This window comes from Podarcis bocagei, assembly GCF_964188305.1.
Source record: "Podarcis bocagei genome assembly, chromosome: 5".
Classification (NCBI taxonomy): Eukaryota; Metazoa; Chordata; class Lepidosauria; order Squamata; family Lacertidae; genus Podarcis; species Podarcis bocagei.
Genome location: NC_138129.1, coordinates 39,018,846 through 39,044,915, shown reverse-complemented (window position 1 = coordinate 39,044,915; position 26,070 = coordinate 39,018,846). Strand labels below are relative to the sequence as shown.

At 42.3% G+C, this 26,070-nt stretch overlaps 1 protein-coding gene across 1 annotated transcript in view; it reads left to right on the top strand.

Moving 5' to 3' along the window:
• Nucleotides 1-24,579, top strand: part of RAP1A (RAP1A, member of RAS oncogene family) — a 94,644-nt gene extending 70,065 nt beyond the window's left edge. Inside the window, exons 4-9 of the mRNA XM_081195214.1 lie at nt 9,144-9,212; nt 11,092-11,148; nt 12,196-12,336; nt 16,537-16,680; nt 21,729-21,844; nt 23,845-24,579. Of these exons, the coding sequence (XP_081051340.1) occupies nt 9,144-9,212; nt 11,092-11,148; nt 12,196-12,336; nt 16,537-16,680; nt 21,729-21,815 (498 nt within the window). The 3' untranslated portion in view covers nt 21,816-21,844; nt 23,845-24,579. The remainder of the gene's footprint in view (nt 1-9,143; nt 9,213-11,091; nt 11,149-12,195; nt 12,337-16,536; nt 16,681-21,728; nt 21,845-23,844) is intronic.
• Nucleotides 24,580-26,070: the final 1,491 nt, after the last annotated feature.

The window sequence follows — 26,070 nt, the reverse complement described above, 5'->3', positions numbered from 1 at the left end:
AAACGCATATAGATGTAGATAACGCATATAGCATCCAAGGGATACAGTGGTGCCTCGCAAGATGAAATTAATTCGTTCCGCAAGTTTTTTCTTCTTGCGAGTTTTTCGTCTTGCGATGCACGGTTTCCCATAGGAATGCATTGAAAATCAATTAATGCGTTCCTATGGAAACCGCCTTCAGACCAGGTCCGGGGACAGTCTGTCCCCCGACCTCTTCTGAAGGCTGGGGGGACGACAAGGGCTTTTCTCCCCACCCCCAGCATTTTAAAAAAACCCCAGGACAGCGGAGGACTTCTCCGCTGTACGGGGCGATCTTAAAATGCTGGCGGGCGGCATTTTAAAATCGCCCGGGACAGCGGAGGACTTCTCCGCTGTCCAGGGCGATGTAAAAGCCCATGGGAAGGCAGGCAGGGGGGACAAAGACTTTTGCCCCCCGCCCGCCTTCAGAAGAGGTCCTGGACCTCTTCTGAAGGCGGGCGGCGGGCGAAAGTCTTTGCTCCCCACCGCCTGCCTTCCAAAGCCGTCCGGGACAGCGGAGAAACGTGCTGCCTTTCTCCGCTCTCCCGGGAAGGCAGGCAGGGGGGAGCAAAGACTTTCACCCCCCGCCCGCCTTCAGAAGAGGTCCTGGACCTCTTCTGAAGGTGGGCGGCGGGCGAAAGTCTTTGCCCCCCCCCCGCCTGCCTTCAAAAGCCGTCCGGGACAGCGGAGAAACGCGCTGCCTTTCTCCGCTCTCCCGGGAAGGCAGGCAGGGGGGAGCAAAGACTTTCGCCCCCCGCCCGCCTTCAGAAGAGGTCCTGGACCTCTTCTGAAGGCGGGCGGGGGGCGAAAGTTTCCCCCCCCCGCCTGCTTTCAAAAGCCGTCCGGGACAGCGGAGAAACGCGCTGCCTTTCTCCGCTCTCCCGGGAAGGCAGGCAGGGGGGAGCAAAGGACCTCTTCTGAAGGCGGGCTGGGGGGGGGAGTCTTTGCTCCTCCCCCGCCTGCCTTCAAAAGCCGTCCGCGATAGCAGGAAGCGCTTCCCTGCTATCCCGGACTGCTTTTAAAATGCTGGCGGTGGGGAGCAAAGCCTTTCGGCCCCCGCCGGCCTTCCTGGACCTCTTCTGAAGGCCGGAGGGGGGGAAAGCATTTAAAAGAGGTCCCTGGAGATTTCCCTATGGGCTTTCGTCTTGCGAAGCAAGCCCATAGGGAAATTCGTCTTGCGAAGCGCCTCCAAAACAGAAAACCCTTTCGTCTTGCGGGTTTCCCGTCTTGCGAGGCATTCGTCTTGTGAGGTACCACTGTATCTACAGTGCCTTGAAAGTTGAGATTTTACTTCTTTTCCTCGCAAGTGAAATTTTATACAAACCTCTAAGCAGGCCTTGATTGAAATCAGGGAGGGGCATCAGGACCAAATAAAATTGAGCTGTGGCTTGCAACTGGCCCAGAAGAAACCAGTTGGCTATCCCTAGTTTAGGTCAGTTTGTCTATGTATGCATTTTTTTGGTAAAATGTGCACGTTTTGCTATATGTTATTCCACAAAACGTACAGTGTTGGGCTTTGTAAAACAGTCACCTTGGGAATAGGGATGGGCCTTGATTGTGTGGCACAAGAAAGGATTAGGACTTCTGCTGAGAGCTTGTTGAACAACTGGCCATGCTGCTCAGGCTCCTTTTTATTAAACAACGTAGTGGAAAAACAGATTCTGATTAAGTGCTGATCTCTAGGATTCTGGAGAGGTTATGAGTTTCACTTGGAATACACTTTTTTTTTTTTTTTAGCTTTGTAGTGTAGTCACAGCCCTGTAACTTTCTAGACTTTGCAACTTGTGCTCTGGCTAACTGTGTCTGAATTGCTGGAGCTGAACTATTGTAGAAAGTTTAAAAATACCACATTTTTAGATGCTGGTAAACATCGCTGGCTATTTTAAATTAGACGCCTTCAAATTACTGTTCCTCCGTGTTTGCTCTTCTCCTGTTTTTAAGCAGCCTTAAATAAAGTGAGACGTGTGGGGAGCTGGGCTTCAGAGAGGCAATGAATTCCATGTGGTGTAGGTTCTTGTAGCATTCTGTGGCTGATGGTTTGCCATTCTCTGTGACATTGAAGTATACATGCAGACTAAAAACTGCCATGCCAGGATGGGGATACCATTTTTAGTGGATGCCCACAATATGCTTTAAAATAATAAAACCAGAATGAGAGAGTAGTAGATAGGTAGCCGTGTTGGTCTGCCATAGTCAAAATAAAAAAATTCCTTCCAGTAGCACCTTAAAGACCAACTAAGTTAGTTCTTGGTATGAGCTTTCGTGTGCATGCACACTGTGTATCTGAAGAAGTGTGCATGCACACGAAAGCTCATACCAAGAACTAACTTAGTTGGTCTTTAAGGTGCTACTGGAAGGAATTTTTTTATTTTTTCAGAATGAGAGAACAACTTACACCTAATGAGCACATACATCTTTCCCCAAAAGGGCTTATGCCATGGTGACAAAGCAAGTGAGCAAAGCCAATTTGGCCACTTACTAGCTGTGGACTTGCTTGGTGGCTCTGGAGCAAGATGTTCTCCTTTGCTATTTTTGTGGGGGCAGGTAATAGTGAGATGATGGACAGAAATACTTAAAATTGTACAACACTTTCCTCTGTACTCTTAACAGCAAAATTCAAACTGTAAAGCAATAGGAATAAAGGTCTTTGATAATCTTTGGAATGTTGCAGCACTCCTGGCTAACTGAGTTGGTGGGAGGATGATTCGTTTGTGTTTTCACATTACTCTTGGTCAAGCATTTCATGCAGAATCCATAGGCAACAAATAGAAATTCAAGGTGCTCCTGGAAAGTTCTGACAGGAATGTGGAACTGTGGTTGCTGACTTAGAAAAGGAGTTTGATTTATTGCACTTCCTATATGGGATAGCAAATGTAGTGAACCAAAAGTCCATTCCCGAATTGGCAACCGCAGTTTGAAACCCACATTCCCGTCTGTGCACTTTCCCAAACATAAAATGAGTACGATTCAATTTGAAAGTGTCTTTTGAATAAATAATAAGCTCCTCTGAATTAAAACCCTCTTCATCTGATGTCTGAAGTGCTTCTCCTCAGTTGTCACATATGTGCCTGTCAAATATAATCTTACACAAAACACCTACTATGAAAAGGTCATCACAATAGAAGCATCAAGTTACAGAAGCTGTGTGTGTCTATATAGGCATACACACTAAACGTATAGGGGGAGTCTAAACAAAACAGTGCAAAGAGTAGCAATAAGTCTATCACATTTCTGTGCACCAGCCTGCCTCTAAGATATTTTCTGAAAGATAGTCTCTTTGTGGTCAGCTTCAGTGTATCCTGACTTTCACTAACTGGTTTATGAGCATTAAAAATGACAATGCCTGATTGTAATCATTTATTTACTAATTTGGAGAGATAGAAGGTTGTTCTAAACAGAAGAAGGGTATACAGTGGTATCTCGGGTTAAGTACTTAATTCGTTCCGGAGGTCCGTCCTTAACCTGAAACTGTTCTTAACCTGAAGCACCACTTTAGCTAATGGGGCCTCCTGCTGCTGCCGCACCGCCAGAGCATGATTTCTGTTCTCATCCTGAAGCAAAGTTCTTAACCTGAAGCACTATTTCTGAGTTAGCGGAGTCTGTAACCTAAAGCGTATGTAACCTGAAGCGTATGTAACCCGAGGTACCACTGTAGTTGGTAGTTGATGCTTTAAAGTGGATACATGAGAGTGATGGGTAATTGAGCTCTTTGTGATGACAGAGCTGAAACCCAGGGTTTGCCCCTGGGTGGTCAGTTGATGCTGGTGAGTGGCTAGTTTAGATTGAGTAGGGGTTGTTGGTAAGGAAATACAGATGTACCATCTAAGTCCTATAATATGATTCGATTTGCCCAAATGGGCTGCCATCCATTGATAGGTTGGAATGCCTTTATCTGGCAACTGGATAGCTCAGTTGGTGAGACTCTTAATCTCAGGGTCATGGGTTCAAGCCCTATGTTGGGTGAAATATTCCTGTACTGCAGGGGGTTGGACTATATGATCTTCCTGGTACCTTCCAACTCTACAATTCTGTAAACTGTAGATGACAAGTGATGTTCTGTCTCTTTCTTTGCTCTGCCTGTCCTGCAATAGTTGGATTTTGCTGAAATCTGTTTTGGCAATGTTGGAATAAGACCTAATAATGCTAGCCATAACATCAGGGGCTCATTCACAATTGCATATTCCAATATGATATAAGCCTTCGCCTGCCAACAATATCTTCTTCCTGTTGGGATGAGTAATTATTGGATATAGAAAATAAGAAATCATTATGACTGTCTCCAACTGAACTGAGGGCAGTGGAGGTTAAGGCAGTCAGGACTAAGAACCAGTTAAATGAGGTGAAGGTTGCTATGACAACAGCTTACCTGGTAGGAAGGTATTGGGAAACCAATAATTGACAACAGCTTATGTTTGTGTAGCTGTCAATTCGTAGAAGATTTTGGTTTCTCTCAGTCTCTCATATCTCCAAATGTTCAGTTCCCCACATTTCCACATCAGTTTGCAATTAAAATGAAAGTCTTTATGAATATGCCCATTTTCTATGCAATTTTGCCTAATATATACATTTTTGCAAAGCGATTTCCCTTATATAAGGCATTTTTGTAAATTTTCACTAATGTATGAATTTTAAAGCACACTTTGCCCCCATTGCATGCATTTTTGTACACATTACTTTGCTGAACAATTACACTACAAAATTTGGAAAAGTGCATTTTAATAATTTTTTTTAAAGGCTGTGTTTTTGTCTGTGGTCCAAACGGAATTTCTTCCCTATCTGTATGTATCTGTACAGTGCAGATGTGTTGGCCAGGACAAGGCAGATGCTTATGGTGTTCAGTGTTCACTGTTTCCACTGCTGTGGCAAAGCGCTGTGTACTCAAGTTGAGTATTTTGCATAAAATGTTACTTAATCATAGGCGCTCTGCCTTAAAGCTACACTTGATTATTTACCTGCAAGTTTTTGTTGCTTCTGGTTGTGTCATTCACCATGGCTGACAAGTGTCCTTGGTTTTTCTGCAGCCAAGGTTGGAATCCTGTGCTGTGATATCAAGCTTCTTAATGAGAAGCTGACTTGATAGTTGCTTTGATTAGTATGCTGAATAAGGACGTCCTTTATTAGTGGTAGGTTTTGCTTAATCTTCAGGGGAATAGAATGTTTTGCTGGGCAAGCTTTACATATCTTGTCATTTATTTTAATTCAGGAAGACATTCTGTGTACATTCCAGTAGCCATGTTGGTCTGTTGCTGCCAACCCACAAAGAATCCTTTAGAAGCCTAACGTTTATTACAGCATAAGCTTCCATAGACCAGGGACTACTTCGTCAGTTGCTTAAAGTGCTATTCTCAGTTGGCAGGTACATATGCACATAGACATAGAGAGAAAATGTAAATGGTCAGGTGAGCGGGAAATGCAGAGCAATGCAAAACACAGTGCCATTAAATATTAAATAGTCTAACCATTCACAACACCAGTAGCTGATAATGACATCCCCAATGTCAGGATGCTTGTTTTATTAACACCTGTCCATGCCAGAGATGACAAAAATGAACTTCTCGACATTTTGCAATTCAGCATTTTCATTCTGAAGTAGGCAGGTATACCCTCGTTCAATAATGTCTCTAAGTTCAGGTGAACAATAGTGAGACCTGAGAGGTTAAATTATTCTCTGCCCATTTCCTGAGTATTGGCATTTCTGAGGTCGTGTTTATGCCCATATATTCTTGATGATAATAGGCTTCTATCATCTGCCAGCAATGCCTTCCTGTTTTCTACATTAGGACAAACAAGTAAGTCTTGATATAAAAGAATAAACTTATAACAAAGAAGGCACTGGTTGAAAACTTAAGAGCAAGCAGTCCCATAATTTGGGCACTGCCACCTTGAAGACCCTGTCTTCAGTCTGCCCCTATGTAACCTCTGAGGGCCAGGGGTGCTTGGAGAAGATCTTGACTGACAATTAGCTTCCTGTTATCCCTGGTTCCTATACATGCATTTGAAGTAGCTGCATGCAACTGAACTATGGGTTGCATTCATTCTAACGCTAATGAGATTGTTCTCTCTGGGCAAGGTTTTCTGCATGCCTGGAAGAACAATATTTCCTCTTCTCCCCCTGCACACAGTTCTGGGGGTTCTTCTGACCTTCTGGAGCAGATTTGGGGAGGGTGTGGTGGGAGGAGACAGGATTAAGTCCCATTGCATTAACAGGATTCCTTGCGCTGGTTTTTATTGCCACAAATTAGTTGACTACAACCCTATGTATGTAAAACTGAAGTAATCATATATTGTGTCCTTGTTTACACCTTCCGTTCCCTTTTTTGTTTCCCTCTGCCAATTTTTTAAAATTGCAAGCTCCTTGAGGTGGGAGACCAGTGTTTCTTCCACTCTGTAAATCACCATTCATGCTGATGGTGCTGTATAAATAACAAATTCCTGCTTCCAGATGCTTATGCTACAATAAGCTAATGTTTAAAGTACTTCGGGGCTCTTTGTATTTTCTCATATGCATTTTTATTTTGCCTTAGTATCTGAAAGACCTGATGTGATTGATAAATTACTTGTTTGCTCCTAAAGGGCATGTGAAATACAGAATGTTCTGAGTAGTTAAATAATGTACTCTTATTTAGCAGACTGAGGGAGGGCCGTCTTTGTACATATAGCCTAGCAGCTTCCTGTGTTTAAAACGTAAGTGAGATCTCTGTGGCTTTTTAACCATTTGCAAATGAGATTAAAATCTGTAGGTCTCTTTTGAAACATTTTGTTAAAAAATGAGAAATGAATATAAGAAACAAGAATAATGAAATCTGTGTTGCGTTGTCAATAAATGACTTTTGGGATTTTTGCGGATTGACTTTTGCTCTGATTGAGCTTTAAAGAGCGGGTTTTCACAGAGAAAGCTGCAGAGCAAAAAAGGGGCGCTCATACATGGAGCTTTAACTAGTAAACTTTGTCTAGAAAGAGTGGAATAAAGGTAAATTTGGATAAGCCCTTAGATTATAGGCTTTAGGCAAAGCTATCAGGTCTCCATACCATATTTTGGTCTAATCATCACCCTCCTGACCTCCTTTGCAGTTCGAAAGGTTTGGGATCAATAATATCATCCTGGGGTACCTTTATATATGGACTTTCCATTGCTTTGTGCATTAGTAGATGCCTTGATCTTTTTTCTAGGAGGCAGTGTGTAGGTTGTGCTAGGCTGAAAGAATGACTTTTGAATGGTGCCTCCCTTCCTCCATTGAACATGAAAGCTAGAAAATTGTTTTCTCCCTTGTTAAGAAATCATTGGAGCATTCAGCACTCCCCCACCCCACAAATACAATGATGCCTTTTGCAGATAACTGGCCTTTCAAAATCTGAAACCACTTATTAGGAGCTATAGTGCTTGTGTTTCTTGTCATCATGAGAAAAATCCCAGCTTTGACCCTGAACAAAACAGGCTGTTGTTTAAAGGCTGTTTGCGATTTCTTAGAGCCAGTAGCTGGAAAAGACATTTGCACGAGTCACTGCAGAAAAGGTGGCTGTTATATTTTTTTAAGGGAACTACTTGATACCTGCAGGTGCACGTGTACACACTGCAAAAATTGATCAAATTCCACAGAAGGGCAGAATATTCTTGAGAATTAATAAAGCCCATTCAGTAGTCAAAAATGGTCTTGGGAAACCTTTGTTTGAGACCCTGTGTGTGCATGCTGGTCTTGGGCAAATCTGCAAAGCATATGACTCACCTCCTAGTGGACTTCCGGTGTGTGTGTGTGTGTGTGTGTGTGGAATAGGGATTGTTACAATAAAACACTTTTAGCAAAAGGCCGATGCAATTTACATCATTGGTCTTGCTAAATGCCTCACAGGTGTTAGTTGGTTTAGAACCTCATCCCCCCCCCCCCGACGGTGCTACAAATGTTTAAATATAATTAAACAGGTTGTGAATCTGAAGCACAGAAATTGTTACCCATGTTCAGTCATGTAGCTGTGTTTTAGTTTAGAACCAACTTCATATAGCCTGGTTCACATGTAACAATCAGGTCCTGGTTTGTAAGCCTTTTGGAATGAGTTGCTGGTGGGCCACTGAACTGCAGGCAGCAACTTCTCAGCGAAGAACCTTCTGGCTAGGACAGGCAGGAATATAAGAGAACTAGCTATTCCAGTTGAGCAACAAGGTCTTCCTAAATTCTGTCATGCCCCTGCAGTATCTCGTTGCCCTTCGGCCTTAACTTCTGGTTTGCTTTTCTCTTCTGGTTTGTCCGTCCGGATGTTACTGCCCTTTGGAGACTTCCCAAGACTTTCCTAGTGTCACCGGAGCGTCGGCATAACATTGGGGATCCTTACCTAAGTTAGGGACAGTTGTAAGCAATTAGGTTAGGCTATCTACCAAGGCCAGCCAAGGGGAGCCTTTTTCTTCAGTTGGTGGCTTCCTGGTGAAATTGACCTGTTACATGTACTGGTACTTGCCTCTTTCAGTGCTCTTCCAGTAGGTTTGGGGAGCAAAATCTACACTTTCTGCTCCCTTTTGCTGCACTAGCCCTGTTTCATTTAAATATGTGCACATACTGATTTTAATGCAAAGCTTTTAAAAAATAGCATCCCATGTGAGTTTCTGTGGTGTTTAATATTACTGCATATGCTCAGTGCGAGAGGAATAGTGGTGGACTGTAGCAGTTATCCATGAGTGAGACAAATGACAACTCCCAGGCAGCAGGTCAGGGTTGTGTGGTACTTCACAGTTTAGCACTACCATGTAAACTGTGGTAAATAATGCAGATTGCCCCAACCTATAGAGAGTTAGCTTAATGAAGCTTTTTCTTTAAACCATTCTCATAAGTAGCTGGAGAAGAGACATTTTCACCCTGAAATCTGCATAAATTTGTTGAAATGGGGTTTGAGTATCAGTTGTGGATTAAGCACTTGAAGGAGACTTATACTGTACCTTTTAAACCTGTACTTTTACCTGCATTGATTTTCCTGTTTCACTAACTAGGCATCAGCTTGAGAATAAGATTGGGAGAACCAAGCGAAATGTCTGTTCTTTGCAAACGCTTTACGCGATTAGCCCGTTGAATAACTTCAGTTGGAGGCAGCTGGCTGACCCTCTCTGTGTGTTCTTTCCCCTTTCTTGTTTTTCTTTCCAGACTGTACAGTTTGTTCAGGGAATTTTTGTTGAAAAATATGACCCCACAATAGAAGACTCCTACAGAAAGGTAAAGTATGAAGCTGTGATTTTCTCCACCCACTCTCAGATCAGTAACTTTCAAACTCCCCTCGCCCAGTTTTCCCCCTCTTGGTGTAGAATTCATGGCCTCCTCCCACAACACGATCAGTCTATTATTAGGATCATATTCCTAATAGTGTGTTGCTAATTCTTCCCAAGAGAATCATTACATGATTGTCTATCCCAGGGCCCTCCAGATGTTGTTGAACTCCAATTTACATCAGGCCACGCCAGCATGGCCAACAACAGTTGTAGTCCAACAGCATATGGAGGACCACAGACTCTCTACCCCTGGTTTATCTTGGGCTTGTTTTGTCTTTGATATAGAGAGGGCCAAATCTGGATGTGGACTGTGGCATGGTAAATTGGGGACAGCCCTTTCCCTATGTCTTTTTCCTACTAAGAATTACTCCAGAAATTGCTGGTTTCCCCCAAAATTGGTACCTTCAGGGTCAAATGGTTTCTATGGTGGTCGTGGGTTGGGAAAGCAGCATGGGAAAGATGAATCTTCCCCTGATCCTTGAATGCTACATTCCCAATTCAGAGAGGGCCTCCCTGTGGTTGCATTTCCTTTTTATTTATTTATTTTAAAAAAGCACAATCACTAAGTCCAGGACAGAGAAACGTGGTCAGCACCAGTTGAGTCTGGGCCTGATACACCATCCAAAGCATTCTAGGTAATCGAGTCTAATGCCATGCAGCCTTATTTCACAATGCCAAACTAAATGTAAGTCAATTTTAAGCTACTTGCTGTTAAAAAAAGCAACATACTAAGTTTAATAAATAATAACTAAGTATTTTAAGTCAGCGTTTGCAATCTCAACTCTTCACTCCGATTTTATAACAGGATATAAATCAGAAGCCAAACGTTTTGGATAACCCTATGAAGTAGTGTTTTTATTATTACTTTATTGTTGTTGCCCTGCAGTTTCATTGTGGATACTTTTAACTTAACCATAATATTTGCATGCAAAAGATTCCAAGTTCAATCACCTCTTGTACAGATGGAAAAGACTCTTGTCTAAAGCTTTTTTGGAAGGCCCTGCCAGTCACAATAGATAAAGTGAGCTAGGTGAAGCAAAGATCTGGTTCAGTATAAGGCAGCTTCCTGTGTTCCTAGATTACAAGCACACCTACACAAATATTTCCTTGATCATATTACATGTCAGCGTTGTTCTATTAAAAATTAAATACTTGCTTGACATCCATTTAGGTATTATAGTTCAGCGGCAGAGCACATATAGAAGGTCACAGTTTCACTCTCGGGCATCTCCCGATAGATAGGGTTAGGAAATATTTCTGCCTGAAATCTTGGAAGAGCCTCTGACAGTCATATGCAATACCGAGTTCAGTGGACCAGTGCTCTAACTCAGTAGCTTCCTGCATTCCTAATGACATACAGTGGATACTGGCAGGCAGCACTTGGAGACTGCTAGTGAAAGGACTTCTTGCTCTTTGGGTATTTTATCTCCTGCCTGCCACGTTCCATCCTTTTGAATGCAACCCCATGTGTACACTCAGAAAGCAGTGGAAAAGCTCACAGTAAGGCTTATTCACATGTACACTGTACACAAGTACAAGCTGTCTGCACACATGTACAAGTGTTTGTGTGTACACTCTTGTTTGTTTTTCTAAATCCTGCTGATTTGTACAGCTCAACAGTTGTGTACACAACACTTGCATAAATTCATGGACTGTAACTTGTGCATAACTCTGCAGCTTAACTGTTTGTGTACACAGGTGGTGCACTAGTTGTTTGTAATGCTTAAATGCCCCTATTGCCAGGAGGTTATGAGCAAGCATTAATTGAGTCTCTTCCTCCTGTCCCTTAAGGCTATAATGGTATCTGTCCTTTATTTGTCTTTCAGCAAGTGGAAGTAGACTGTCAACAATGTATGCTTGAAATCCTCGATACAGCAGGGACAGTAAGTGAGATCTATCCTGAAATGCTTAATATTTGAAGGGAACACTAAGAGTGATGCAAGACATGGCTTTTAAGGGGGGGTGGGTGTCCATCTCTTTCTTGCTTATGTTATGTGGCTATAAATAAACCAGCATTTCTTGCCTTTTCTATTATTCCAAGTAGCTCCTTGCACAGTTTATTGGGAACAAACTGAAACATTGTCTTGAAAGTTTTTCATTAGAACTTCATAAAATTTAAAAACATTTTCAGATTTCTAGCACTTTGAAGTTCTAACGAAAAACCCTCTTGTTGAACTTCTCTATTGTTGAAAACAACAACAAATTAAAACATTATGGCAGTTAAAGCTGACAGATAAAGTGTGCACGCTGCTAAACAACTTGTAAAACACATGTACCGATACAATTGCTGCCTTTAAGAGAGACTGCCTATCTGCCTGGCTTTCTTGGGCGTCTGTCCTTTAAAGCTTATAGTGGTTCTTGATGTTCTGAAAAGATTTCCTGAAATCCTTCTGAATCTAAAGACTGCTTCACATCTTACAATAGAAGTGTGTTTTATTTATCACTGTGCATTTAGTATTATCCTCCGCAGCCTGAAATATGCGATCTGGGCTGGCTATATAGTTTTTTCATCCTGAGTACACTGTGTTGGCCCAGGCTGCTGATGCATGTTTCAAGTGAGCTCTGGGTGTATGAGAGAGAGAGATGGCGGGGAAGGTGAGAGGGGAGGGGTATGTGTTAAAATACATAGCTGCCTTTCGCAATAGAAGCAAATATTTGGTTGTAAGGTGTGAAGCCGCCCTAAACACTTCGAAACCCTTGTTTTAAATTTCTAACATTGAAAGAAGGATATTTGAGAAAGCCGGTTCCTTTTAAAATTAAATTTATTTTTTTCACTGGATTTCTGCAAGAGCAAAGACTGGAAATTTCCAGTTGCCTATGACCTTTTTATCCCTGTTTAAACCTGAACTTCTTAATGTGTGTATGTTAAACAGCTAATTAAACTAAACAGCTAATTCATATATTTTTTTTAAAAAAAATTTTGATTACAGGAGCAATTTACAGCAATGAGGGATCTCTATATGAAGAACGGTCAGGGGTTTGCACTAGTATATTCTATTACAGCACAGTCCACGTTCAATGACTTGCAGGACCTGAGGGAGCAGATCTTACGGGTCAAGGACACGGAAGACGTAAGTAAATGGGTTATTGCTTTTTGAACCATTGGAATCTCTCCCCCCCCCCCAAAACTAAACAAGCCAGCATCTGTTTTTTGCACAGTTAATAAGATGACTGAAGAACACTGTTCTAGAATGTTTTGTATGATATCATAAATTTCTCTATTTAGATATTTTGGAGACTATTAATATGGACATTACTGGACGGTTAGTCAGAAATGCTCTGTATCCCAAACTGGGATTGAACTCTGGAAAAGTTCAAGTCCCATAAGAAGCGGCTTTTTAGTAGAATACGCCAGTGTACAAGCCCAATTCCTCCCGCTCAACCTTTTGTCACTGAAATGGCTACATATGGTGCCAGGTTTTTAGAAGGCCCAGTAACTCCCATTATGACTTGCTGTTTAAAATGGGTTTTGTGGCTCTTTGGTAGAGATTTTGTTTCTGGCTGCCATCAGGTGGAAAAACACAGTTTTCTAGTTGTGTGATAATCTGGCTAATCAAAATAGCTGTGCTCAAAAGTCCATACTGTTTTTTTCCTAAAGAAAATATTACATACTTAATTAGCAGACTAAAAATCTTAGTACTACAAAACTTCCTTTGCCGTATGATAGCTTAAATGTGCTTAGATGCCTAGAAAGTGGAGGTAATGTAAATGTTTTAGTATTTTAACTTGTTCATATTTTAAAGTGACTAACCTGTGACCCTCCTGCTGTTGTTGGTCTGCATCTCTCATCAGCACCAGCCAGGATGGTCAATAGTCAGGGGTGATGCAAGTTTGTTTGGGAACACAAGGGAACAGGGCACAGGTTAGCCACCTTGGCCCTAGGTTCATCTTTTACTGTGAAAGACTTTCAGTTGGCTGGACTGAGCGCCAACTCAGGCAGCTGACTTCCTATATGGTTTATCACCTTTTAAGCAGGGTTTCCACCAGTAATCACGCAGGAGATCTACCTGGATGACTTTGCTGTCAATTACTATTGCACAGCTGTTAAGTGGCTATGCAATTCAAGCTGATGGGCTTTGCATTATGCTGTCAGTTCCATGGCATCATGCTGTAGGTTGTGATGTTGCGCATGGATGTTTTCATTGTTTACAGATACCACCATCACCACCACGTATGTTAAGAGCAGCCCTGTTTAATCAGGATCCTACCAAATGTCCACCTAGTCCAGCTTTCTGTTTCTTAAGGCTGCAATTCCTAATAGACTTTCTAGGAAGTAAGTCTCAGCCCATATAATGCAATGAGTGAATGTGCAGGGTGGAACTGCACAATGGGTTGGATTCAGCTAAGTAGTTCTGCTAGCAGGAGCCAGCGCAAGGCCCCCATTAGTGCAATGGGTCTTTTGCCCACACACCCCAGTTGGCTCTTAGAGGGTTAGGAGAACCCCCAGAACAGCGCATGAGGGGAGTAGAGGGGAGACTGTTTCATCAGGTAAGCAGAAATCTTGGACCGAGGGAACACTTGTATTAGTGCAATATTGTACTCCTCCCATTATGTGTCCTACGATATTTGAGTTTTTAAATGACTTGAGTTTTTAAATGCCATCTATTTATTAAAAAAAAAATTCTATCTTTCTCTAATGGGATAGTTGTACATTAAAAAACAGAAAACAATATACAGTAAGAAAACTCATGATTTAACCTCTGAGGCTGCCCTTGGAAATGGAAGACCATTATTTTGGGGGGTGGGGGTGGGTAGGGAGACTATTTTGTCTGAATCAGTAGCAGCAAATGCTGTCACAGAAGTTCATAACATCCATTCGCACTGTAAAACCTGTGACCTAGCAAATTATTGTGCTAACCAGGAAGTGTTACTTTAGCATCAGCTCTAGCTTACTCTTTTGATTTGGGCTCTTTGTTAGTCCAGAAAATCAGTGGACAGAATTGGTATGTCTGTCCAACCCATTGCATTCAGATAGTTATTCATGAAAGATCTCTCCATAGATGAATAGGTAGCTACTATCCAATGCATGTGGATAGGAAGATCTTAACTGTGTTTAAAAGTAGTTTAGCCACATATTTTTATTCTTCAGTTTTCATATCTTTGCTGATCATTATCTCTGGCTTTATTTTTCTCTTTTCCCATAATGTTTTTGAAACCCTCTTTGATACACAAATCTTGGTTACGTTTTTTAAAAAAAAAATTAAAACGAACGATCTTTTAGATGAGGGATTATGTTCATCTTAGAAGCTGATTCCTTTCTTAGCATTTAAGTCGAAACACTGTGATATGCAGCAACTTACACTGTTTGAGGTTACACATGTACCCTATTTGAGGTCAAATAAATTATACCCCTCATTCTAACTACACTGTAGTTACTATTTTTTTTAAAAAAAATTGTGTTAAGTGATAGCTTCCAGATTTTAATATGCTAAATGTTTTTCTTTCCTTGTTTTAAATGAAGTATGGATTTCATTTCTTTTATCAGGATAGTAGCTTGTATAGTAGCGGATTTAACTACACCTGTTGGGGGGGAAATCACAAGAAATGTGTTTCTTTTTACCTGGAACTAATCATCCATGAATAAAAGAGTGTGCTCAGAAATTTAGCAAATATTAGAACTGTTGCTAATTATTTATAAACGAGAATTATATGAGGTACTTTCCTTCTGGAAAGTGCAAACTTTGCTGTGCGGGTGTGTGTTTTAAATACTTAAGGAAACAGAATGGTGTGCACACCCATTATCAGCAGTTTTTTGTGTGTAGCGCTTTTAGATAGCTCAGGCGAAACAGGATGTGTCTCTGTGCGTGTGTGTTCAGTGTTTGCAATTAAAGTTTTAATGTCCAGCATGCTGCCAAACAGTTCAAAATAAGAACATAAGGATTGCATAGCTGTCTTTGCATTTCATGACTCTGAGGCCCCATTTCTGGAGTTGAGAAGGCATTTATTGCCTAAGCAGGACAAATCACTGGGGCCAATACATACAACGTATTTCTTGGGAAGTGATGTACATCCTGTTGTATAAATTATGTTGAATTTAAAAGTAGCTACTGCCTATCTGAGGGTTTGAAATGTCAACTCTGTGTTGTTGTAGAAACTGACATTAAGGTAAGTGCTTGTGGAAATAGATTGTGTGTCAATGAACCTTCCAGACTGTGGTATCTCCATTTCTTTGATAGTTGCCATGAGACGGTTTAATTATCAGTGTGATGTAGCCATGGTAAAGACGGGTACAAAATACTTTGTTTGCTTACTTTCTTGCAGGTACCTAATGCATAATTCAGTCATTTATCCTCAAAATGTACTTTGGAGTTCTAATTTGCAAGGAATATAGGGGTTTTGTGTCCAAATAATACAGATTTATGGCACAGTTCTAATATATATATATTGTATTCAGTGGTGGGGCACTAGCCTGATCCCCAATTTCCCCACCCTTCACAGGCCAACTCTGACAAGTGGGTAGGTTCAGCCGCCTGTCAATCTCCTATTATCATAATGATGTCAGGAGATTGACTTCTGTTGAAGTTCAAAGGGGATCACTGTAACCACTGATCTAAACCCTCCTTTAAAGGTACACTGATTGCAACTGGGAATGCGCCTTCAGAGGGGCTAGTTCTGCTTCCTCAAATCAAACCTTTTCCACCCTTTGCAGAGGAAGAAAGCTTCATTTTAGGAAGTCGTTTGAAAGCAGACTGCTTCAAACTGAGACAATGACCCACCTCAGTGTGTCAATTTGAGTGGAGCTTCCTCTTGGCGCCAATCAGCTGTTCATGGCTGACAAAGGAGCTCAATTTACAAAAGAACAATTGAGACCTCACTTTAAGTTCCCAATTGTTTCTTTGTCACAGCAATAGTATCTGTCCCACCCTTGATGACTCATAGGATGTCAGGTGTGAGGCAGATGGACATGGCTTTTGGAGAACAACCATGGAAGGTTCCCTATTGCTGGTGTTAGACAGTTTTTGAAAAGTTCAGATTCTGCCTTACTTTTCAATTTGATGAAACTCCTTTTTTAATGTATTCATAAATTTCTCACATTTTTGTTTCTTGAAACATGTTATCAGTAGCAAGCGATAATGTGTATTCAATCTGTTAAGCAAAAGCATGAAAAACTAAGAGTAGAAAATTGCTCCAGATGTAACTGGGGGGGGGGACTCCTCCTTTGTTCTAGAGACTGCTAACATTGGTCAGCGAGTATTTTTGCAGGTCTGCTCAGACTAAGCACACAGCTTTGAATGCCATCTATTAATAACTCTCTTATTCTTTCTGTGCAGGTTCCCATGATTCTGGTTGGCAATAAATGTGACCTGGAAGATGAACGTGTAGTTGGCAAAGAACAGGGACAGAACTTAGCAAGACAGTGGTGTAACTGTGCCTTTCTAGAGTCATCTGCAAAGTCGAAAATCAATGTTAACGAGGTAACTATTGGTTAATCTTTTACAAGGCAGCACACAACCCCTTTTTATAGGCTTGGGTTTGTGTATATATGTATGTACACCATCCCCTCGTGTAAATATTCCTATAGTCCTCTTGGACTGAACATTTGCGCAAATCGAAAGCCTACGTTTCGGTGGATTCTTTCTGAAGGCTCACATAAAAGATACTGTTTTTGCATCCCCGCCGTTGTGCTGTTTTGGTGACTGAAGTGCATTTGTGCAGAGCGAGATGCCTAGTGCAAAACCTGAGCCAAAACCTGCAGGGTGTCGGTGTTCGCTTTTCTGATCTGTCAATAAGTGATTCACTCTGCTATTGTGTTACCTTAGAGAAAACTAATCCCTTAGCTGAGAGCTCTTCCTCAATGATTCCGAACGCTGCTTTACTGTGGAACTAAATGTGGTGCGTGAGTGGTCATGTTTGCATGCTGAGCACCTGTGCAAATAGGTGTGCCACGCACTGCATTTTAATCTCGCAAGACCCAGAGTTCAAACTAGAGCCGTGTCGCTTAGAAAAGTGCTTTATGCAAGCTCAATGCGCCTAAATGAAAGGCAGACCGTGTGGTTTCTGTTAGGTAAGCACTGTAGGGCAAATGAATCTCTGCAAAAAGCAAGGCATAAAAGAGCAAAAAAGCCATAGTGGCACTGATTGGAATGAGGAATGCTTGTAGCGCTAATATGTTTGGTAGCAGTGAAAATTGTTCCCCATTTCAAGTCGCTTTTAGAGCGGGTGATCTGAATGTCTTGTTTCTTCGGAGCAAGGGCAGTTAGTGAATCGATTGGCAGGGATTGTGCCCATGACCAATGAAGAAAGCATCATGTTCTGGATCGGTTCTGTTTGCCTGCATTAGCATTGCCCCACAGTCATGTATCGATCAGCTGAGTCGTGTCCCCATCGCATTCACTACATGGTCTCTGATTGTATGGGCTCATGTTGGGTGGAGAGACACTCTTCTCCTCCTGCCTCCCCCTTCCATGTTGCCCAAACAGGGTGACAGTGAGGAAACAGCAGTGAACAGGTATAAAAAGCTGGCCATTGTGCGTTTGGTGTGGTGGGGATATTTTCTTTGCCCTGCTTTCCTGCTCTTGATATTTTTAGCCCCAAAGTACAAGTGGGAGATCATTTAATGCAGCCCTAGAAGCATCCACTGGAGTGATTCTCCCCCTCCCCGGTGATGAAACCTTCGGAACAAGCTGCGAATCACATGAGCTCTTGTGATACGTTCAAGTATGTATCATATATAAAACAATTTCCAGAGGAACAGTTGAACAAGTCTTCAAGGTGCCACAAGAGACACTTGGTTTTATATAGTTTATATGAGAAGTCCACAGCACTGAAGTTGATGGCTGACTAGGTGCTTCATTTGACAGTACGTATCATCTGCTTCCAAATGACTGAGAACTGCCCTGGGCAGCAGAGCTGCTTCACGAAGGCCCTTTAGGAAGGGAACACAGCTTAGTTAGCTGTTACCTGATGAAATAGTAGTTGTGGGGCGGGGGGGGGGCTAGACCCTCTTCTGCCCCAGCTAGGGTGAATGCCATTAAAGAAATGTGTGAAATAATAATAAAACATTATCACTATAGGCCAGGCTTCCTTAACCTGGTCCCTACAACTGCAGTAATCCCTGATGGATTGTTGGAGAAGATGGGAGTTGTAGTCCAAAACATCTGCAGAGCCCCAGGTTGGGGAAGGCTGCTATAGGCCAATGCTCTTCCACTTTGGATTCCTGGAAGTTGCAGAACTACAGTTCCCATCATTCCCTGCCTGCTTATCCCAAAACACACAGAGCCTGGTTTTCTCTAACCACCATTACCTCTTTCAGATAACTGAGCTAACTAGGCTGTGTTCATTTTGTGAAGGAAGTCCTGACCACTCAAGAAATTTAAAGTGAGGTTTTCCAAAACATCTGATCAGTATTGGTACACTCTGCCAGGAGAGGAAGATGGGGTACCTTCATTTGTTTATGGGCAGCTGTATCTGGTACAGCCACCCACAAATTACATCATCATGCTCACCTGGTGACTTGTGTTTTCAAGGCTGGACACATCTTTATTTCAAAAGTTTTGAAGAGGGTCTGTATGTCAGTTTTGTTAGTTTATTCTTTTGATTTTAGTTTTGGGGAACTGAGTTTCTGGCGTATTCTCTGATATTCTTGTGACTTTGCCAAGTTCGTAATTCCTCAGTTATGAAGAGTTGCCTCGTTACTTTGTGTTTTGGAAGCAACAGATGACTTCCACTTGTAATTTCCATTTTTAAAAATCCAAAAACCGTTCTCATCCAAAAGAATTTGCTGTCACGCTTGTTTTGATTTTTTTGAACAAGAGCCAATACAGAAAGCAATGGTTTGCCAATCTTTGGAAACTGAGGGGAATCAAAGGAGAGGAGGAATACACTACGTATGCAGGCCTTTGTGCCTTACAGTAGCCTTTAATGAGACAGAAATCTGAAAGCTTAGCATGCCTTATTCTGTCTGAGACGGTGGCGGTCCTATAACTGGGAGTAAACACCATTGAACTAGGCCTGTGCTATACTGATTTAACATTTTAGCCTCTCTTTCTTGTTGCATTTAACGTGGCAGCTATTCCATTTGAATGAAACATATACACCCATTCTTTGTCACACTTTCAATATGGAGATTTAGTTAAATGAAGATTTGAGCCCACCTCTAATTATTGACTTGAGATGGTTAGAAGAAAAGTTATCTACAATTGCTCTTACTTAGCATGGTTTTAATAGGGAGGCATTGATATTTGGGGTGGGGGTATTTTTTTTTCTTTTGTAGTGAAAGAGGACCTGTGGGGGGGGGTCCAAAATGTTCTCTGAGGGAATGGTGCTGCCTCTTCCCCACAAATCCCCTTGGCCAAACACTTGCCAAGAGAAAATACCTCCATTTTAAAATGACAGCAGCTGCCACTTGGGCACTTTCAGTGTGGACTGTAATCCTCCCTGTTTCCCTTACCAAGGGGAGAATCACACTGTGTACAAAAATATGGATGGTGCCCTTCAAAGAGACAGTTACTGCTTTAGAGGTGGTATAAGGTATGTGTTCTCATGACAAGCATGCATGTGGGGACTGCACTGCTCCTGCTGGTCATAGGAACATAGGAAGGTGCCTTGTACCAAGTCAGATCATTGGTCCATGCAACTCAGCCTACACCAGGGTTCCCAAAATTTGGGTCTCCAGCTGTTTTTGGACTACAACTCCCATCATCCCTAAGTAGCAGGACCAGCGGTCAGGGAAGGTTGGAATTGTAGTCCAAAAACAGCTGGAGACCCAAGTTTGGGAAACCCAGATCCACACTGATTCGTAGTGCCTCTGCAAGGTTTGGGGCTCTCTCCCAGTCCTTCCTGGTTGTGCCAGAGATTGGGCATCGGCCTGCAAAGTAGCTACTCTTAACACTATGCTACAATCCTTCCCCAGATACCCTTTCAGTGTTCTGGATCCCTGGGAAAGGAGGGTGGAGGAGGAAAGCCAAATGACCCTTATAATATACTTGATAGACTAACACAGTTCGTCTGTTTTCCTTAAGTAAGGGCAATGTAGACCAGGCCTCTCATAGTTCCCTGCTTTATGCTGCTATGCTGGATTGACACAAAGGCACTTAGGAGATCTATAAGTGATTAGAAATGACTGGCAATAAGGTGCGAGGGTTTGAATAATCTTTCATCAGGAGATATGGTAGATTCCTCCTTCCTGTGCTCTTCTCCTCCGGGACCCTCCCTAAACCTTTTCTCACTTCTTTCCAATGCAATCTTCGACTTCCAAGCTCTGCTGAGCATTGAGGAAGAAGCCAGGTTGACCTTACTAGAGTACAAACTGATGTGTTTTGCCTTAGGCTGACAGCATCAAACCATGTAACTGTAAACCCGGTGGGGAGGGAGTGTGAGAAACCTATATGCTGTTATAGAGTATTATTGTACAGAGTGAAAGAGATGGTGGCTTTATCATGCTTTCAGAAAGTGCTTGGCTGTGCTTGTGTGTGTGTGTTTAAAAAATAGATAATATCAAGGCAGTATCCAATTTCTAGGTTTTGCAGTTCACAAGCAAAGTACTGTAGACTTTAAGCTTGTTAGAAATCACACAGGGTTGTGGGGAGGAAGTGAGTTAAGTGAGCTTTTCCAGGAGGCTGAATACTGTAGCTGCATTGCTACGCAGTTGACTTTACCAAAGACAAAGACGTATGCAGCTTTCATCTGCAGGTTTGATGCTACAGTACATAAGAGACAGAGTGGATGAGTCCATGGCATTTACACACACACACACACACACACCAAGCCATATCTACACCACTGACTATAAGACATCTTCTTTGTTTGTATGGCAGCCTTACATATAAATAAGATGGAGATTAGGAATTTGCATTTTGCAAAAGAAACTCTTACACTTTAATGGCTTGCATGCTTGATAGCCAGGCCTCTTTCAACTTTTCTTAGCAAGTATTCTATATATGTATTATACGAGTTCAGAAATGGTAACTTTACCACAAGACAAATGGGAAGATAGAGAAATACAAACAGCAAACTCCTTTATTTAATATGCTGGCACCTTGTTGCTACAGTATATGCACATTCGTATATGGAGAGTTGCTAATAATTGCTAAACTGGTAGCTGCTTCTTCAAATGCTTGATGGGTTATCATCATCTTTGTACCTGTACTTCTGGTCTGTGTGAGGTTGTCCTGGTTGTGATGTGATTTTCAATTGGAACAGTGTAGAGGTTTCCCCCCCCCCCTCTTCTTGCTTTGTGATGTGGCCGGAGGAAAGTGGAAGTGGCTAGACCACAATTAGGGGAGCCCCAAGAGGAAGCAAAAACCTTCGGGAGCTTAGATAAATTGCCCTGTTTCTCTCATGCTAAAATCAAGAAGTTCAGCTCTCTTTGCACTGCCTCCCACCCCATTTATTTCTCACCTTCTCACTTGATTTAGCCGAAAGCTTTTAAGGCCAGGATTGTAACATGAGGTTGCCATTCTGCGGCACCTGTATCTCTTGATTTCTCACCTTATTTTGCTCTCTTCCTCTCTCTCTCTCACAGATCTTTTATGATCTCGTCAGACAGATAAATAGAAAAACACCAGTGGAAAAGAAGAAGCCTAAAAAGAAATCATGTCTGCTGCTCTAGACCCACAGCATGCAGCAGCTCTGAGCCAGGTGAGCAAATGGTGAAATCTTAATGACCTTCCTGGGACACGTTCGTGGCACTGACTCTCTTTGCTGCAGCAGCTACTACATGATGCTGGAATGGTTGCAGGCTGGGCTGAAGGCCACCTGCATTCCTTTGGCAAAGGAATGATAATCTGCCAAATACTAACATTTGGGGGTATGTGCTATATAGCAGAGGTAGAGAACCTGTGGCCCTCCAGGTGTTGTTACTTTCCAGCTCCCATCCACCCTGGCCAGTGCAGCCAGTGGTTGGGGGACCATGGGAGTTTCAGTTCAGCAAAGTCTGCAGGGTCACAGGCTCCCCATTCCTTTTATAAAGGATGCTTAAAATACTTTTAAGATCAGCTAGGCAGACAGGCACTACCCTGTGCTTCCTTTTCAAAAATTACACCGCTGGCTCTATCGGTTCAGATTTTATGGGAAATTTTAAAATATATGTTTTCTTTGGCTTTTAATGGGAGGTTCAATTATATGTGATTCTGGAGTTTTTATAGCATTTAAAAATGTATCCTGCGAAGAGGCACATTGTTTACCTGGGGAGGGGGGGGATCAGCATTTGAGTGGTTTGGAGAGCCATGCCCCCCCCTTCCTATAATACGGAAGTGGACTTGGAGCAGAACAGCGGCTATGTCATCAGTATGCATACTAGGGCCTGCACACGCCATTTCTTTTTGGGTTGAAGTGCCACCTGCTGACTCATTTGCTTTTGACATCTAGTTTTAACTCTCTTGTTTCCGATCCTTACTGTATGTGTCTGTGTGAGAGAAAGAGAAAGAGAGAGCACAACCATAAACACTGGTTTGCTATGCAGGAGGTGCTGCAACATTCTCTTCCTTTTTCGCATACATACACATGTCAGCATAGCGAACTCCCATACTGTCCCAGCAATCCAGTTTTCAGTCATCTCTTAGAGAGAGAGAGAGAAAGGAATTTAAAAATGAGTCAGAGGATTGTAGGCAACTAAATTCTAAATCCCTGAGACCCTGGGGAACTGCTGCCAATCAGTGTAGACCAGGGGTCAGCAACCTAAGGCCCATGGGCCGGAAGTGGCCCCCAGAGGTAATTTGAGCAGCCCCCAAGCCACCCCCAAACCAAGCTGCCTGCTCACGTGCTGCACTAAACCGGCGCAGCGCGGGGACTCGCTTTTGCAGTGCTGGAAATAGCATCTGCACATGCGCAGGTGCCGAAAATTGCATCTGCACAGATGCAGATGCCAAAAATCGCACGCACACTCATTCACCTGAGAGATCCAGCCCATGGAGGGATCTCTGCGGAACAGATCCAGCCCAGGCAAGATAAACCTTGCTGATCCCTGGTGTAGACCAAGGATGGAGAACTTGTGGGCCTCCAGATATTGCTGGACTAACAACAACAACAACAATTATTTTATTATTTATATGCTGCCCATCTTATTGTGTTGCCCCAGCCACTCAGGGTGGCTTCCAGCAAAATATAAAAACACCACAAAACACCAAACATTAAAAGCTTCCTGAAACAGGGCTGCCTTCAGTTGCCTTCTCAAAGTCATATGGTGGTTTATCTCTTTGACATCTGAGTGGAGGGCTTTCCACAGGGAAGGTGCCACAACCAAGGAGAACATCTGCCTGTTTCTCTGTAACTTCATGTCATGCAGTGAGGGAACCTCCAGAAAGCCCTCAAACTGGACCTCAGTGTCCAGGCTACAGGTACCATCATCCCTGACCATTGGGATGAGGCTGGTGGGAGTCTACCAACATCTGGAGGGCCACAGGTTCCCCATCCCTGGTGTAAAGAATACTGAGCCAGATAGACGAGTGCTCTGACCTTTGTTCCTTGGGTCTTAAACAAGTCCTCCTTTCTGAACATGTGCTGCGTATTTGTTTTTAAGAATTTTTAAAGAAGGTCCCTTCAATCCTGTGTGTATTTTTTTTTTAAGTACTCTCTTGTTTGCAGAGGCTGTTTCTAAGTTGGATGCTGACTCTTCATTCTCTGTCTCTTCTTCTGCTCAGGATTACAGGAATGAAGAACTGTTGCCTAATTTGGAAAGTGCCACCATTCCAGACTTCAAATAACTACACCACAAATTAATAACATATCCGAAGAGGCTTCTGTTTTTATATATTATGTGAAGAATTTAGATCTTATAATGGTTTGCACAAAGGTCCCTTGGGGGGGAGGAAATAAAATAAAATTGCTTTGTGTATATCTCTTGGGAATTAAAGACAATAGTACTTCTCCTTTGCAATAGCAGTTAACAGATGTGATAATAAATATAATTGACTCTAGTTGTATGATTATACAAAAGAGCATGGATGCATTTCAGATGTTAGATATTGCTACTATAATTTCATATTGACCTCTTACCATAATTCTTCTCCCATCCAGCACTAAAAATGGTCAGCCAGTAATACTTTATATCTATCATGATAGATACGATTATACAAATTTTACCCTTTGAACTCATGGCAGCAAATAACTTTCCAAGTCATTGACTTCATTTTATATTTAAAAAGTTATGGAATATCATTATTTTCATTCTGCCATTATATTCTAATTAAAATTGTGCATAATGCTTTGGAAAAAATGGGTCTTTTATAGGAAAAAAAACTGGGATAACTGATTTCTATGGCTTTGAAAGCTAAAATATATAATATACTAAACCAACTCTAATATTGCTTCTTGTGTTTTACTGTCACAGATTAAATTACAGCTTTTATGAATGATTAAATTTTAGTACATTTTCATTTTGTTTGAGTGTTTCTGTTCTGGATTTCAGGTCTGAGGTTTTCGCTGAAAGGGTGATGAAACCTGTAGCAGTGAATGCTGTTGAAATGCTTTTCACAACTCCCACTTACTTGTTGATCATTACATTTCTTTCCCACCTTTTCTTCAAGGAGGCATACGTGGTTCTCCTCATGATTTTATCCTTGCAAACAACCCTGTGAGGCAGGTTCGGCTGAGAGGCAGTTGACTGACCCAAAGTCACCCAGTGAGCTTCACGGTCAATTGGAGATTTGAACCCTGGACTACAAGGTCCTAGTCTGACACACTAACCACTACACCATACTGGCTGGCGGACATGCTTGAGTAGGGAAAAGCATGCATTGTGGCCAGAATGGTCAAGTTATAACTTCATTGCATTGGTTTTGATTGGCTGGGCTTTGTACACTTTGAGGCTTCATAGAGCTCATTCAGCAGAAATGATAACAAACCAAGATCTGAGTTGATGCACAGGCAAGCCGGCTTAGCTAACCGAAGAGTGTCTGCTGCCTCATTAGGTGGCATTTCTGGAGGAAGAGAACAAAGACCTTTTCCCCCACCGATTTTCCTTTGTACTTCCCCCAAGCCTTCTCTGGACGGTTGCAGGGGAACCTCTGGAAGTGTGGGATGTAGCAGCTAACCAGTGAAAATGGCCTCCCCTTCTTTCTTCCACCAAGATCATCCACTAGATCTCAGTTCCTTCTGCAAAAGGAAGTAGCCCTTCTGTGAACGGAAAAGCCAGACTGGATCCGGCTCAATTATGAAGTAGCAAATAATGTATCTCTAATAGATATGACACAACAGTGGATTGTAATTACGAACTGATTCCCTCCCCCCAATTTGTTTTGCAATACTTTAGTCCAACCGAGCCTTAAAAAATAATCTCTAGCAGGGTGAAGTCTTGACAGGTGGCTATAAATGCAGTGGGTTGCGGTGGTGGTGGTGGAGAGAGTTATTTTCATGAACATTTTAGGTCTGGGTGTGATCATAGGGTTGTTGGAGCCATGCTTAAGATGGTTCCAGTAGCCAGTTTTCACATGCCATCTAGTGGATGGAAAATACAACAGCCTTCTCAGTAAGAAATGCTCTGTGCTCTGTCAACACATTAAAAACACATTGGGGCTTAAAAAAACCATTTTGCTATCATTACCTGTGTTGTGAGGTTGCCACTTTCCCTGACCTCAACAGAGATTGCAGTTGTTATTTTTATGTGCTTTGGTTCCAATATGGCATTTTTTAGTTGCAGCCCTTGCAACCTGGACAGTTGCCTGCTTGTTAAAAACTAGTATTATTCCACCGACAGAAAGCGGTGCAGTCGTGTATTTGGGAGGCACTACTCCCAAACACCGGCTGTAAGTTGTTTTAACGTTTGTGTGCCATCATACCATACATTATTCTCAGAGTGGTGGGTTAGGCTGATATGCCAGCTGTCTCAGGATCACCCCAGGGGGCTTCATGGCTGAGTGGGGATTTGA